Source organism: Tyto alba, unplaced genomic scaffold (genome assembly GCF_018691265.1).
Source record: "Tyto alba isolate M040663 unplaced genomic scaffold, T.alba_DEE_v4.0 Super-Scaffold_14, whole genome shotgun sequence".
Lineage (NCBI taxonomy): Eukaryota > Metazoa > Chordata > Aves > Strigiformes > Tytonidae > Tyto > Tyto alba.
This window is the reverse complement of record NW_024881276.1, coordinates 20,624,977-20,641,464: the sequence shown is the minus strand read 5'-3', so window position 1 is coordinate 20,641,464 and position 16,488 is coordinate 20,624,977. Positions and strand designations below refer to the sequence as shown.

Below are 16,488 nucleotides of genomic sequence, written 5' to 3'. Positions count from 1 at the left end.
TCGTTGTGAAAATCTGAAATTAAATTTGTTGGGACAGCAAAACTGAAAAGTCAGCTTGATCATGACACACACTCAGAGTTCTAACATATCTGTATTGTCCTATTCTTTTACCACATTGCTAACATCCAGGTGTAATGTGGAGAATTTAACAGTAGTATGTAATATTAGAAGGAAATTTATCCCAATATTAGATCCTAATTTTGTATTATTTGCCCTAGGATTTTGGGGTTTTTAATCTTTTTTCTTCTTGATTTCTTGCACTGAGCATACATGATCTTGAGCTCCATCACAAAGTAGGGCAGTGAGGAACAGTAACTGCAAGTCAGGCAAGGCAGGCATGTCCTATAATCTGTATAATTTTTTGGTTGTCTTATTTTCCAGACTAACCACTAATTTTCTTTGGCTTCTTTAGCTTCTCAGTTTGACAAAGTTTCAGTGTGTTGTTTTAAAGGTCCTCAGCACTTGAAGCAATGGGATTCAAAATAGCTCTGCTCGTTAACCACAAAAAAATCAGTGGAAGCTATGGTCTTTAATGTTTGGAGACCATGAGTCTGAGCCTTTGGCAATAGAGCTCGAACTTGATCTTTACAGCTCACCTGCACAAAATATGAACGTGTGTATTCCTCCCACCCCTGCACTGTACCTCAATGTAAAATTACTTGTTATGAACATGGTTGTTCACACCAATTTACAGTGGGCTTAGAAAGCATTGTTAGACTAATATTGCCCTGTAGCTTCTGTATTAAGTTTTGCAAAAAAAAAAAAAATTTTTTTGGCTACATGTTTATAAACAAGCACAAAGTATCAAAAACAAGCCAGTATAGACCACTAGTAGCTTTCTGAAAATATGGTCTTCTGGCATGCTCATGCCTGTGTTCAAGTCCTTCAAAATAAGCCTGCAAAGTGTGCTCAGCCTTCTGTTTACTTGTGACTCCTTGAGACTGATGTGGTAAGGAAAAACATGAGTCAGGAACACAAAAGCTGCGGCATGCTGGCTTGGCAGCTGTTGGGCAGTTTGTAGTTGGCGGTGACCATCAAAGTGGCTTCACCAGAGTTAGTCTTGTGTTGCTTCAAAGTCTGTATAGCAGCAGCATTTGCCTTCCTGTCAGAATCTGAATAGTGAGTGGTGCTAGCTTCCTGCTCATACATATGTAACCATAAACAGATCATGTTTAAGTCAACAAGAACAAAATAAAATGTAGTTTTAAAGGGAGGTATTTTAAAATTCTTATTAGTCTGAGTAATGGAAAAGTTCCCGCAAACCAGGTGTTAAAATCACTGTCTAAATCCTAAACAAATCATAGTCTCTATTTTTATATTCTGACTTTTAGTATTGGGTAGTTTCTCTATATATAAAACACTCTCTCTATAAACAGTTCTTTGTCTTTTTTTTAAATAACATCATGTAGCCTAGGATAACTTTTACTAAAAAGTTTCCTTCAGTAAGATTAAAATGTCTTTTTTCTCCTTGGATTGAATGTTTCTCTATAAAATGATAATGAAGTAATAAAATTTTGCTGTCCAAAGCTATTTTCTGAAGACATACAATGTGCCATTTTATTTATTCTTGTTTATGCTGAGAAGTCTCAATATATTAGTCACTTTTTAGTGTATGTATCTCCAGATTTGTTGTTAGATTTTTGAATCCTATTACACATTTTCCCTATTTTTTTCAGGCAGGCTATGGAGAAGTAAATGCAATATTTCAGATAATGAAACTAGTGTTTTGGTTTTATTTATTATTTTATATTCTCTTTGTTATGCATACCTTTTTGAGTGATAATGAACAAAACAGATCAAAGGGTCACTTTGAGCAGTTTGTAATAAGCCTCAGATTTTTGTCCGTATTGTTATTATTTGAAGGCAGCAACATGAATGTACAAATGAAACATTTTCCTTAAAATAATGGTAGTATCTTTGTATTTACAATTCACCTATGCTACTCATTCACCTTTAAAGGTTTCATAATGAGTGACATTATTAACATCACTCTATATAACCTTAAAAAAGTAAATATGGGAGCGTCAACTCTTCACTATCATGCTGAAAAAAAATGACCAAAAGTAACACATCAATTTAATTATATTTTCCTTTGTTTTCTGCTCTCTGGTGATACTCTGTATCTACTAGTTCTTTCCAATATTCTTGATTCTTCTGTGTACAGTAGTCAGTGTTAATTATCTTTGGAGTAACAGTTTTAGCTTTTTGAGTGATTTTGCTGCCCCATCAAAGAATTAACTCCCTTCTGCCTTTGTCTTCTGAAGAGAACTTCTCACTTCATCTTCTTTCAGGTTCTAGTATATGTGTTTTGAATTGCCCTCTTGCAACCTGCCCTGATTTCAGCTGGATAGAGCTAATTTTTCATCTTAGTAGCTAGAATAGTGCTGTGTTTTGGATTCAGTGTGGGATTTGGTATGAGAAGAACTGATATACTGATATTTTTGGCTAGTGATAAGAAATCAAGGACTTTTCAACTTCCCATCTCCTGCTAGTGCGCAAGTACACAAGAAGCTGGGAAGGAGCAGAGTCAGAGCACCAGATCCAAACTGGCCAGCGAAATATTCCATATCATACAATATCACGCTCAGTATATAGATGAGGGTGAGTGAGCGGCTGCTGGTGTTTGTCTGCTGGCCAGGTTTAGACCGTGACATAACCACCTCCATCTTTCCATTCACTACACTGGAAGCTCTGGATAGCTATGTGGAAGTTAAATACTCCATGCTCAGAGTAGCACAGAGTTAAATGCAAAGAGGAGATGTGAATATCTCCCAGACTGAAATTACTGATTTCCACATAACAATACTTAGAGTAACATAACAGCTTGAGGAAAGAAAAAAGAAAGAAAGAAAGAAAGAAAGAGGCTGTTAAACAGCAATTCATTTACAACAGAAAAGAGACATAGAACTCTAGAAGAAAGAAGTAGGCAAAATGCCTTAAAATGTATAGATCTGACTCGTCAAATAATAAATAATGACACACATTTCATCTACAGCTTAAAGAGTGGATATTTTACCTTTCGGGGACTGGTCTTCCTCCTCAGCTGATGGAACCAACCACCATAAGTGCATGCATTGGCCAGCGTTCTTTTGTCATCATATCCTTCAAAAATCCAACTCCTGAAAACGTGGTGGTAGATGTCGTGCTGACAGGTACAGGAGTTTGGATTTTTTGGGGGATGGGGGGAGGAGCTTAAGATCCTTGGGTTGCATTAGAAGTGTGAGTGGGATGTGATTCCAATAATTTGTGATGAAGGGATGAAATCTCGGACCTCCTAAAACTTGGTATTTTCTTACTGAATTTAATAACAATAAGCTTTCTTCCCAGAATTTAGATATAATTTGTGGCTTAAATCTGCAGCTCTTATTCACATAAGCATTCATAGCTACTTTAAGAATATTCATGGGAATAATGTTTATTTGGCAGGTGACTTTCCCCAATATGAGCCAATGATCAGAGCTACAGAGAATGCGAACTCTTGTTACAGATGATTTAGCGACTATTTGTACTACTACAGCTGTTTCGAGTCGAATGTTACTGCTCTTCTATAAATACCACTACATAATATTTCTACTAAGACTTTCTGGAAGCAACAAAACTGATATAAATAATTGATACTACTGAAATCTCCAGTGTAAACCAGATCCCACAGAGTTCACCTGTCTAAGAATTGTCCCTAACTATTAGTGGTTCGTTAGTATCCATAATGCTTTATTTTGGTTGAAATGGATAATTTAATTTCTTGTTTGCAATGGGCCAACTGTATTTTGAAGTTTCAGGAAAAAAGTGCAACTGTTTTTCCAAAGATATTTACTGCAAAGTTTGAAGGACCATGATCAAAGAAAAGATTAAAGCTGCATCGGTAATTAGGAATTGGTTAAAGGAGGTAGATTATTTCCTCTCTCAAATCCAGTGTTATCAGCATTACCACAACTGATATCTGTGGCAGTGTATAAGATTGCTTTTAGTAAGTCTTTTTGCTCAGTCATAATAAAATAACAGTCTCATGTTGTTGATTATTAAAATTTACCTTATTTCCAAGGTAAGGCTGCATGCACAGTAGCTTGGCCATGTCTTTTTCCATACAGAGATTTCCAAACTAGGATTGCCATTTCTTAAATGTGTATTGCAAAATGTTTTCCAGCTGCTTTCTCTGACTTTATTATGTGATTGAACTAAATCCTTAAAGGCAAGTCTGTTACTAACAGTTATTTCTCTTTCAGACAAAATACATTGGACATAAATATTATTGCATATATTTAAGTCAATGTTAGAACAAAGTAATACAAATGTGAAAAAATCTATTATTTTCAAATCAGTTTTGAATGTAGATTACCAGTTTAGAGTAAGTGTTAACATCACTTTGTGCTGATTTTGGCGTAATTCAAACTGTGATGTAAATTACCAATTAAAAAAATATTTTTTAATATATAAATGCGCTTCTGAACTGATAAATGCATTTTTGAAACATCTTGAAGCATCACCTACTGCTTTTAATTTTATACAGTGAAATTATTTTTCTGAGGAAAAGGAAGATAAAGATTTGCAGGGATTAGTAGACTAGTTCAGTGAAAATTATTTTTTAGCTGAATATGTGGATGGATGAAAAGGAAGAATAAGTAACAGATATTTTAAACTTTGGAAAACTCTTCTAGTAGGGGAAATTTACAGTATTCAGCTTGTTTGCAACACAGACAAAAATACAGAAAAGAATTCCTTCAGAATAATTAGCAGTATATGCAAATCTTTGAGAATAGCCTCATTTGTGCCACTGCAGTATCTGAGGTCAAGAAAAGTGACAATATAGCTGTTTTACTAATGTATTAAAATGGATTTTTAGGCTTTTCTTATGCACCTATCTTTTATTATTTGGAAAGGGCCCTTCAATTCTTTAAGTATTTTGCTATAGATTGCAGAGCTAATTTTAAATCTCTAAGCTCATTTCCAAAATCCAAAGCTTTATTCTTGGGGTGAAATAATTTTGAGGCTGTTTCTCTCTCACAGGAAGCAAGAAGTTTGATATTTCCAGGATAGCTTTTCTTTACCTTCCTAAATATCTTTGATCATTGTTCTGTTCCTGAAAGCTATTTTAATTTTGTTCCATAACCCAAAATGACAGTCTTCCCCTGGTTGTTTACTACATTCCTGTGTAATATCTTCCTATCAGCAGTTCATCATTCAGTGCTACTACCCTTTAATATTACATATTATTCAAATATAGTCCATCTATTGGGCTTAGATTCTTGGAGTTAATTGCTAGGTATATTTCCTACAAGGCGTTTTCTGCAAGTGTCAATTCTTTTAGCAAGACACCTTTGGCTGTTTGAACATTTTGGAAAACTTCCAAAACACATTTATAAAATTGGACTTCAAACCGTTTTTTCATATCTTATTTTTCATTTATCTACAACACTGATGATAATCAGTGAAAACAATCAAAATAATGCAAAAATCCTCTGACTCTGTAACGTAATCTGTTAGCTGATCTGGTAACTTGTCATCAAGAAAGCAATTCTTGTCTGCAACTGTTGCAGTACTGTTGGTCCTGAACCCATTTCTCTCAAGCTTTCTCTTACATGTTTCATATCAACATGGGCTTTCTTGGCCATTTGATTTTTTTTTTTTTTTTTATTTAGAAACAGTTTACTTTGTAATCTCTGTATGTTATTTAACTGAAAACATTTTAAAATTTGGGTTTTCTTGATGGCATGTTATTTTCTTTTAATTTTATTTAAGATCTCCACATTATATCTATACTTCTTTGCATCACAATGGGGAAAGTACTGAGAGAACGTTTAAGCAAAATGGAGAAAAAAAATGGCCCATGCACTCCCATTTGAGAATGTATTTTTTAAAACCCCTGTCTATGAATATATTTTATTAGATAAATTGTTCAATCAATTTTGACTTCTAAATGAGTTTCCATGAATGATTTTCTTAAGTTCTGTTTTTCTTTTAGATCAAGAGCAGTCCAGTTGTCATCTCAGTGCATCTGTCCTATTCAAGTCCACCAGTGAGGAATCTGTTTTCCATCTTCTGCTTAAACAACCACGAGGTACGTAATTTCTTGAATTCTACTTTGATTTTTTTACAAGGCGTGATCTTTTGTGGTACCTGAAATCTATAGTGTGTATAAAATCTGGTGTTTTGATGAGTGCAACTAATCAGTTGATGTGTTGAATCTGGCTTGCAGAAAAAAGAATTAGCCCCATATTGATGAAGTGTTTGTTTTACTTAACATAAATAAGTAAGTAACAATCAGAGGTGTATCCAGTAATGTTCCTCTGAAGTATGTATTTTTAATTTTTTGACAGATATTTTTTCTTAACCCCTGCAATGATTTTCTTGGACTTCTGAAATCTGATTTCTTCCATAAATAATGTCTTACCATCAAAGCACAAATGTCATGTGTGATGTCAAAGTGATGATTATGTGTAAAAGAAGCAAGCGGGTGAATGAACCCATATAGCAATGCAGTCTTGATGTATTCTTAGGAAAGGCTTTGAATTAAGACATTAAATGTAAATAAATATAGCAGTATTTTAGGACTGTTAAGATAAGGAACATCACTGTGAAAATGTTTATGACATACTAGGTAGAAAAATATCAAATGTTAAAATTCTTAAATTTAAATTTAAAGGCTTCTTAATATTTTTTGTTTGTTTTGTTTTGTTTGTTTGTTTTTGTTTTTTTTTTTTTTATGAGAAATTGTATGTTTTTGTAATAACTGCAAATGAATACACTTGAAAAGTAATTTTTTAATATATTTAAACTATTATTAATACTTATTTTATCAATTTATCCTGCAACAAGTCAGTTTCCTAAAACCTGAAATACCAGAGAGGAAAAACATGTAAACGTTAAGAAAGTTCTTTTTAAAATAAAATTTTTCTAGTTTGAAGGATCAGTTAAGAAGAAAGGAGTAAGAAATTAAAAAAATTAATTAGTTAAGCATTTACAACTGCTTTTACTTTTTCCTGATTTAACAAAAAACAAAATAGAAAATAAACTTCACAATTACTTCGTTCTAGGTATGCTTATTTTTCTCCTCACACTTGCCGGACCTTTCAACTGTGTTTTTTTTTGTTGTTGTTTTTGTTTTTTTTGTTTGTTTTGTTTTTTGTTTGTTTGTTTGTTTGTTTGTTTGTTTTTTTGGTGTGTTTTGTTTTTTCCCCTAAGATAGTTTTTCAGTTGCAAATTACTATTTTCTCTATTTTCTCATGTTCTTCCTGATAATTTTAATTTTGACAATAAAATCTAGAAACTATAAACCTGATTTATCTGGAAATAATTAAGCTAATTTATTTTATTTTTTTAATTAAATTTTAGATGATATTGCTGGTCACATCTCATCTGAGATAGGATAGTAAAGGAGTGAATTGCCTTTAGTGTTGTAATTTTACCAAAACTTATTTATGACTTGTATATGATAGCAATTGATTTATTCATTTTATCCAGTGTTATGGTAAAGCTTGGAATGCCAGATAATTAGTGTATTTTAATCATTACAATTTATTAATTGCTGAAGTATAGGAGATAAGTAGATTTCTGTATTTACATAGAATATTTACATATTTTTCCTAATAATTATTTCTATAGATTACTTCTCAGATATGCTTCTAATTTCAAAACATAGGTAAATTATTCATATCTTAAATCATTTACCAAATAAAATAATTTTTCTCGCTAGTATCACACACAAATGTATGTGTGAATGTCTATTACATGTTAATAAAGATATCAGAACAAGCCATACCATGTTCCTTGAAGAAATATTATCTATCTCAAACTAAAGACCTGAGTTAGAAAAATTAAATGAGGGTGACTTGTTTTCATTTTCATTCAGAAATTCACCATATACTGTGATTTTCCTGAAGATGTACTTGCTACACCATTATTTTGTAAAGGATGTCACAGACCTTGCTGGAAACAGCAAGGAACTGTTTTTGTTTCTTCTCCTTGAAGTTTACTATGCCTCAACAATATTTCTGGCTGATATAGAAAGAAGGATTTAGAAGAAAAAGAAGATGAAAGAATTGATCTGGACATCATCTAATTTTTCTATATGTACATTTTACACAGGCTTATAAAAATTTGTAACTGTTGTCATGAGATTATATTTATTTTTTTCACAGAAGCAGTGAGAAACTGTCCAAAACAATCTAATTCATGTACAGTAGAACTGACAGGGCAATCACTTGACAGAAATATTAGAGCATCAAAGCAATCTTTTAAAACTGTACTTTCCACTTTTTTCTTTTAGATCTTAAATATTTTCATAATGTGAATCTTTTGCTCTGAGGATTCTGCAGACTGATCTGCCTTGTTGGGAGGCCATGAAATCAGTGAATGCATGCCTTTTTTTTTTTTTTTTTTTTTTTTTTTTTTTTTTTTTTTGCACCTGGTCTCACTCACAAGTCAGGGACACTGAAATGATGTTAAGAATAATTTTTATGCAAACACTCAGTACTTCTTTTCCCCTACACTTAATAGTGTGTATTAGATGCAGGTGTTACTGCTTTACCACTGTTCCCTACAATGAAGAAAGAATGCTATGAAAATGCATTGGAACCAAATATTCTTCTTAGTAGGCTTGCTGGAATATGATGGCTAGATCATTTTATGAGCAACAATTATGTTTGTGGAAAAACTGTGCTGGCTGCTAATTAATTACTTGTTTTTCCCTCACTGACTTTAAAAACTGAAGGCAGAAATTCAGAAACAGTGAGATAGGCTGAGAATCTTGGAATAGTTTCTTAATCATACTTTTATAAAAAAAAAAATCCAAAGTACTAGCCATGCTGTGAAATTGTTTCTCATGGTAGACTATCCCTTTTTTCCTGCCTTGGCTTCACAGTAACAACATAAGTCTTCTGAACTGCCTGGTACTGTCTCCCAGTAACACAGACTGCATTACTTCACCTGGTCCTAATACTGAAGCTGTGGTCTCATTTTGCTTTCAACCTCCAGCCATTTCATTTTATGGCTTAGCTGAAGTTCCAGGTGGCCAATAAGCCTGTCTGTTGTGAATAACTTTGTGCAGTGTCAAACAAGAACAGTAAACAGGACAGTTAGCTGAACCTTTTTTTTTTATATATCTCTCTCCACATTTCAGCACAAGTTTTATATTTAGCAACTTCTATATTTTAAAGCTGTCATGTCAATTGTTCTGTGTTCATCTCTTTTCCCTTTTTACTGAGATCTCTATGATTACCTATTTGTTTTTGCCTTCTGACTTTGCTTTAGTATAAAATAACATGTACTTATTAGCTTTCAAGCACTTAGGAAGGAAAGATAAAGTATGTTTGATAAATGTATACATTGTTAGGGAGACATTCCAAAAAGCTGCTTGCAATGTTAAACCACTTTGATGGCAATCAAATTACAGATACTAAAATTCTGTGTATGCACTTTGGGAGCATGTTACTATTATAGTTTCATATTTTATTCAACAATATTTGAGAAAGCTTTTTAATATACTTTTTATAACATGTGCAGTCCACTATGGTTATGGATAATTTGTCTTTTAAACTAATTTCACCAAAGAAATGGCATAAATTTTGTTCAGGTCCTCAGACCATTTCCTAAAATGTTAGATTTCAATACTTCACTCTTTAATTCTATATTTATTTGCATCTGCTTTATTCTTTCTGTTATTTTACATATTCAATCTGGGTTTTTTTTGTGATTGCTTTCAAAGACTGAAAACCAATGAAACTAAAGTACTTGATTTTCCTGGTTGTCTTCGTTCCTAGGAAGACTGGCTCTTTTTTAATGCTTTCGTTATCACAAAATTACTTGAAGAGCTAAAAAAAGAGAATCATGAGAAATAGTTCTACATGCTATCAGACTATTTTGAAAAGATTTTGGAAAATGTTAATCTCTCTTTCTTCTTCCATTTTTAAGCTACATTCTGTGACCATGGTTTGGTCACTCACAACAAGCAGAAATAATTTTACACTTTATAACTTAGAGTTTTTGTCAGGAAGTCGTCAATACTCATGTAATGGATTCTGTAGGAAAGGAGGACATTCAAGCAATGAAAAGACTGAACAACCAGGTACATACACAATACTATCCTATTTTTATCTTCATAAACAGTTATTAATAATGAAAGTAACTGGAGAAGAAGGGGACACACACACACACACTGAAACCTCACTACAAACCAAAATGAAATAACAAGATAATTATGACATTCACTTAAAAAAGAAGTGTTTTCCTTCTTTGCGGGGTTTTAGATTCAATATTTCCTTCTTTTATGGCACATGTTTTCACAGGGAAACTGAAGGAATTAAGAGTTCCATTGAAATGCTGGAGGATTCAGTGCCAGATTTCCTTTGAACTTCCTTAGTCTGTTTTATCTGGTTTATGTATTTAAGTGTTCGTTCCTTCTGATGAACTTTTGCTACTTTTCTTTGAGTTTGATGTTCTGTCATTAATGTTATTGTCTTCCTGAATTTTCACCTTTTGAAACTATCAAGTTTCACTTTTCTGAGCAAAACTGCTCAACAGATGTACTGTCCATACGTAGTTCATATATTCATAAGCTGTGGTACATTAAGTACTTGTGATACACAAGATCTATTCAGGAAGTATACAGCCTAGGATCAGCTGCTTCTGTCAGTGAGTGACCTCTAAAGCCTATGGTGCTGATGCTAGCATATGGAAAAAAAAAAAGTTCATGATTCCTCATTTAGATTTTCTTGAACATCTTCTAGATACTGTAAAAAACTTCTAGTATGGGTTTATTTGTTAAGATTTTAAACTTGACTGTAGAGAGACAACTTTCTTATTGTGTAGTGGACACAATAAATGATACTGAATTTGAGCACCTAATTTAGGAAAACAATTTGAAAATTATGTAAAACTAGGCAGAGCAGATTGAATTGAAGATAGGCTGCTCTGGAATTTAGGGTTGAAGTTGCTGGTTTGAGCTTTCTCTTCCCCTGCTTGCCCTTTTATTGACCAAATAGCTCTACAACATGCTGTGTCATGAGTATGTTAACTATTTCAAGACCGGGTACCATTTATGCCGAAGACTTTGCACGTAGGTGTCAGACATCTGCCTGACTCTTTATATATAGGACCAGGGAACTGGTAGTTTGGTTTCCTCATAGATGGAGAGGAAAGAGGTCAGAAAGGAATGAAGGCAAGGAGGAGGCAGGCAGTCTCCTGAAGTCAACCATCAGTGTCTCCTACTGATGCTATTCCTCAAGCTGCAGGTACACTCATCTCACAAGCCTGCCACTCATCTTTTACTTCTAGTCTACTGTCCCCTTTTTGGGAAAGCGCACATTTTGCTAGATCAGGTTTTGCCTTTTAGTGTCCCAATTTTTAACTCTGCTTTTTATTCTGTTCTTGCTCCTGAGATGCTGTTAGGACTGGCTTCCTGAGAGGGTCCAGGATTAGCTCCTGGATCAGTTCAGTGCATAAAAGCAGGTTTAGCTCCAGTTCTTCTCTTTTACTATGAGTGTAAGGCAGTGGCTGGCTGACTGCAGACCATATTTAGATGGAAAGTTACTGGTTGTTGGATACATAGTAGAAAAATTTATGGGCCACATGTCCTCAGCAGCAGTCTGTGATAAAAAGGTTTGCTGACAGGCCATATACCATTGTAGATTGGTGGATTGTCCCTGACTGGTAGAAGTCCCATAGAGTTGGTGGCCTGAAAATCAGGAGCATCATGAGAATGTTGTAATATCATCTTTACTGGAATTGTCCTTTGAGGGAGAGACCTACTGGTTCTCCACCTTGGGGTTATGATATTCCTTCCTCACTGGATCATTTTTGGGGTGGCATCTTTTACTGTGCACAAAGAGACTGCAGGCAGGATTTATGCAATTTTAGAAAACACAGCTTTGTTTTATTGGCTAATACATGCAGTAGATAACTAGGGCTAACATGTTGCTAGGCTATGTATTCATATGGTCATTGTTCCCAGTGAGACATGGGATGTATTTTTGCTGCCCACACTGTCATCAGTCATTTGTGGATGGGTCAGCCTCCACTGATTCTTGAAATAGGTTGATCCATGATGTTGCTGAGTTGTCATCTTCTGATTCTTTGCTTTCTTTTCATAGAGTTTTTATATCTTTTAATTTCAGTAGTTTCTTACTGAGTCCTTGAGCTGTTACTACCATTCTGTCTATGTTTTTACCTTTCATTTCTTGCAAGGCTTAGGTAATTTCTCATATCTTACCAATTTCCTCAGTAAAATCAATCCAAAGTTGTGGTGCTATGCTGCACCTAATTAGGCTTTGCATCATAGGTAGGTGAACTGCTGCTCTGAAGATTACATATGTATTTGAAGAAATTATTGTTTATGCTCACCACAAAATAACAGCCTTCTTGAACACAGTGACTTCCCTTCTTGGCCAACGTTGGCATATCTGTATGACTGTTGCCTTGTTTAAACCTTCATCTAGTATTTTCCTTTGTTCTGTTATCTCTGCAGTGCTATCATGGCACTTGGAAGCTTGTACATATGCAAATCTGCTTTGTGAAATTTCCAGCAGAATTGAAGGCATGGTACCCCTTCCTATTCCATGTGCATGGCAGCTTCCTGATTACTGAATCACTGTGGCTTACCTCTCTGAACCCACTGAAACCATTATAAAAAAGCAGTGTTCTCATATTGTAGCTGACAAAGAAGCATGCTTTTTTAAAGAGGGTGTCAGTACTGGGATGTGACATGGCAACACGAGTGATGCAGTCTAAGCCATATTTATCTCCAGAGAGATGTGATGACAAAAGTCAATGTATTCCAGCTGGTGGCATTCTGGAATGCAGGTTGTCTCGACTGTCAACATGGGAAACCTTGGAGAGCTCTCTAAAGCCACAGCACATCTAAGACTCCTCATGTGGAGAAAATCAGTAATAAGTAGGGACATTTTTGTGTCATGTTTTAAGGCACTCCTGCAAACTGACCATATGAATGAATAGTTGGGGAATCTGTGCTCAAAAATATTCTTACAGGAAAGCCTAGTTACAGACAGAATTATAGCATTAATGAGTGATATGTCTTTTTTTTAAAAAAAAAAACACTGAAAGAGATGTTCTAATACTAATGTTTAAACACTGAAACATAATATTCTAATACAATGAACAATAAAACTTAAATATTTTTCTTTGTACTTTTCTGAGATGTCTCCAGGCCATATTTTATATACATGTATCTGGCCTGTAATATGCAATCTTTTTACCTTGGAGTTTTACTTTCTTTACAAATTGTATGGTGTGGACATATCTTTATGTTTTTTTTTGCAAATCCAGACAACTGTTTTAGTGAAATAACTTAAAGTTAATGAAGTGAAAGACAGCACTGTATGAAAAAGCAGAAAGTCTCTCTTGCTGTTCTTTTATAAACAATCCCTTGAGTTGAAGTAGTAGAACAGTACATTTACCCGACTATATAAAGAAATTATTTATCTACTTCAGCATGCTCTCCTGATGTTGCAAAAGAAGAGAGAGGAAAAAAGATATTCAGGATGCAAATAAAAGAAGGGAAAACATCAGAAACCCATCTTTTGCATAGTTTCATGCAAATTCACATAAGACTTCCCATGTGAATTTATCATGGGAAATAGATTTTCAAGCTATAATTGCTGCACAGATTTAAGCTAGGCTATGCAGCAGGTTTCATCAGAATCTTGTGATTTGTTACTGAACATCCAGAGTACAGCACTTCAGACCATTTAAACTATGCAAATTAGCCTCAGGGGAGGCTGTTATTTCACATTATCTTAGACTATTTATTTTAAAATATCTGCTGTGTTTTAGAACTTGATATGAAATTATCTCCTTCAATTTCAATAGAGATAGAAAATGAAAAGATGATTAATTCTGTCTTAAAATAGCATATTGCTGCTAATCTATTTGATAACAGCTGTGGATGGACAAGATGGAGCCAGAATGTGTCCTTGAATAAGACAGAACTCCTTACTTCCTCCTCTCCCTCTTGCCTGGTTCTTGCTTCTAGTCTTCACCTGTTTAGGTAATACACCTAGTGAAAACTCCAGAGACACAGATTTGTTTCATACTATAAATTAATCAGTAAATCTATGTCTAGCTCTGAATTGTCTGCAAAAAATTATCTGCACTCATCTTTTGTTTCCAGCCACACATGCACAGTGGGGAAATTACAATCAGTATCAAACAGTTGTTTCTTGAGTAGCAGAACTAAAGAAGCTTGATATTCTAGACTTCCATCTTGTATCTATTTTTCCTGTCCTCTTCTGCTCTTGGAATAATCACAACATGTCTCTGTCTCTCATTGATTCATCTGTGCAAGACCATTCCACATCCATGCTCCACCCCAAATATACACTAAAAATTGTTTCCCCCCCTTCCCTAAACTAGCTAGTAGTTTCCCAACTGAGAACTACAACTGTTGAGTCTGCTGTAGCTTTTCTTCATTTGTGTTTCTGAGTTGATTTTCCTTGTCTATCCAGCTGTTGAGTTCCACAAAGCATTGAAGGAGCGTTGGAGATCTATGTCTAACGTTGCTGAAAGTGGACAGAAAACTTAAACAGAAACAACCCACCCTCTCTCCTCCTCCCCCCAAAAACATCAAACAAACAACAACCCACCCTACTGATGTTGATATTAATAGCAAAATGTATGGAAAGATAGAAAAAGTACATAGACCTTTTTTCCCAAAGAAGAGGCCAGAAACAATTGTAAAGATCTTAAAAACACCGTCTTAATACATTGTATTTTTAAATGAGAAGTTATCTGTAGGAAAGAAATTGAACCTTTTGTGTAAGATTTTTTGGAGTTGCAAGATCATGATAAAATTTGATAACTTTCAGAAGATGGACTGAGGGGTTGAGGGAAAGAAGAGCTAGTTGGTTTGAACTTCAGTGTCTTTTTTTTAATTACTATATTCTGTCCAGGAGAGAAAAGACAATTTAAACTTATCTTATTAAGTTACTGTCTGGGGTACAGATTTTATTTTAAGGCATAAATGTCAGAAGGCACTATTGTAACTAAGCTTTCAACCTTGAAGTTTTATGCCTTAGGAGTACTTGATAATTACACTGTTGAATTAATGTTCTTTTTTTTTCCTACATTGAGTTTTTCTATAACTTTTTTTTGTAAAAGGTTTACATTGATTTTCTCTTTTCTTATGGTCAATGAAGAGTGGGTCTCAAATATAAGACAAAGGCTAAGGCAAAGTAAAATTCTGTATATAGTATACATTCAGTGGCTAAACAACAATTTTTGCCCACAGTGGCAACAAAATTCTTAATATAATGGCTCACACTTTAAAGCCTGTGAACCGTTAAGATTTTTCTTAATCAGAATTTGATTTAACTGGCCTGCAGGAACATCATGTACTTCAGCTTAATTTTAAAAGTTTTATTTCCTCAGTCTTAAGCTTTGTATGTATCTATTTCAGAATGATGATCCCTGCTGTGACCCTTTTTTTCTCATCTGAAGCAGCAGCAAGTGTTCTTAGAAGTCCAGGCTCCAGTGCCAGTGTGAGGAGTCACTGGGCACAGATATTTAGAACACAACTGTAAGATGTTGTTGCAAACCCTTGATACTCTGTGTAAGTGCTATATTGAGGAACTGTGAAAAGCAGGGATGTTCCTGGAGTTTCTTTTGATATTTAGTATAAAGTATCACAGAGCCTGGTATGTTACAGGAGTGTCTCTCCTTTATTTTGTATTTGAGTGAAACCCAATCACGCAAGTGAAACTCATACAATCAAATCACTCCATAATTATCCAGCTAAACAACTAACCTTGCTTCTTCACATTTTTCAGAGCTCTGAATTCTTTTGTCTACCTTCTCTACTTGTAGTCCTACAACCCTATGATAGATACATATTTTTGTTGCTTTCCGACAATGTTCTTACACTGCAACCTCAGCTGGAATTACATGAAATATCAATCTGAATTGCAGTCAGCAACGAATAGAAAGGAAAGTTGTTTTTTGTTTTGTTTTGTTTTGTTTTGTTTTGTTTTTTCTTTTTTACTTTAGTCACTAATTCCCTAGGACTAGTTGTTTGAATTGATAAGAAAGCTGTCAGAGTGTGCTGGGCATGCAGGTTTGTATTTTCTACTTCTTGGTGGAGTCAGTGTTGGCTGGGTTTTAGTTTAGCAGTATACGTGGTTGCTAGATCCAAAATTGTTGCCAGTATAAGAAAATATCTTGCTGAATAAGGAGGTTTAACATTTGAGAAGATCTATAGTGTGGTGAAAGACTTAGTAGGCTTAACACCAGTGTGAACCTCAGACTGTGAGAGGTAAGACTCCAGCTGACTTTGGGAGCACAGAGGCTTTTCTTTCTTCTTCTTCTGGAGCCAAATTAGAGCCAAGAAGTTCTCCTGCCCATCCAGTGGCCAAGCTTAGCAGCTATTCCTGCAGACAGACTAGCAGATGCACACAGACACACACACAAACACACAGAGACAGAGTACAAACACAGACAGCCACACAGATCAACACAGAGATCAGTGCCTTTACCAGCACACCCTTA

The 16,488-nt window shown here is 34.6% G+C and overlaps 1 protein-coding gene across 1 annotated transcript in view; it reads left to right on the top strand.

Moving 5' to 3' along the window:
• CFAP47 (cilia and flagella associated protein 47) overlaps positions 1–16,488 on the top strand; it is a 341,806-nt gene that overhangs the window by 266,970 nt on the left and 58,348 nt on the right. The window contains exons 56-57 of the mRNA XM_042788270.1: positions 2,996–3,152; positions 5,960–6,055. Of these exons, the coding sequence (XP_042644204.1) occupies positions 2,996–3,152; positions 5,960–6,055 (253 nt within the window). The remainder of the gene's footprint in view (positions 1–2,995; positions 3,153–5,959; positions 6,056–16,488) is intronic.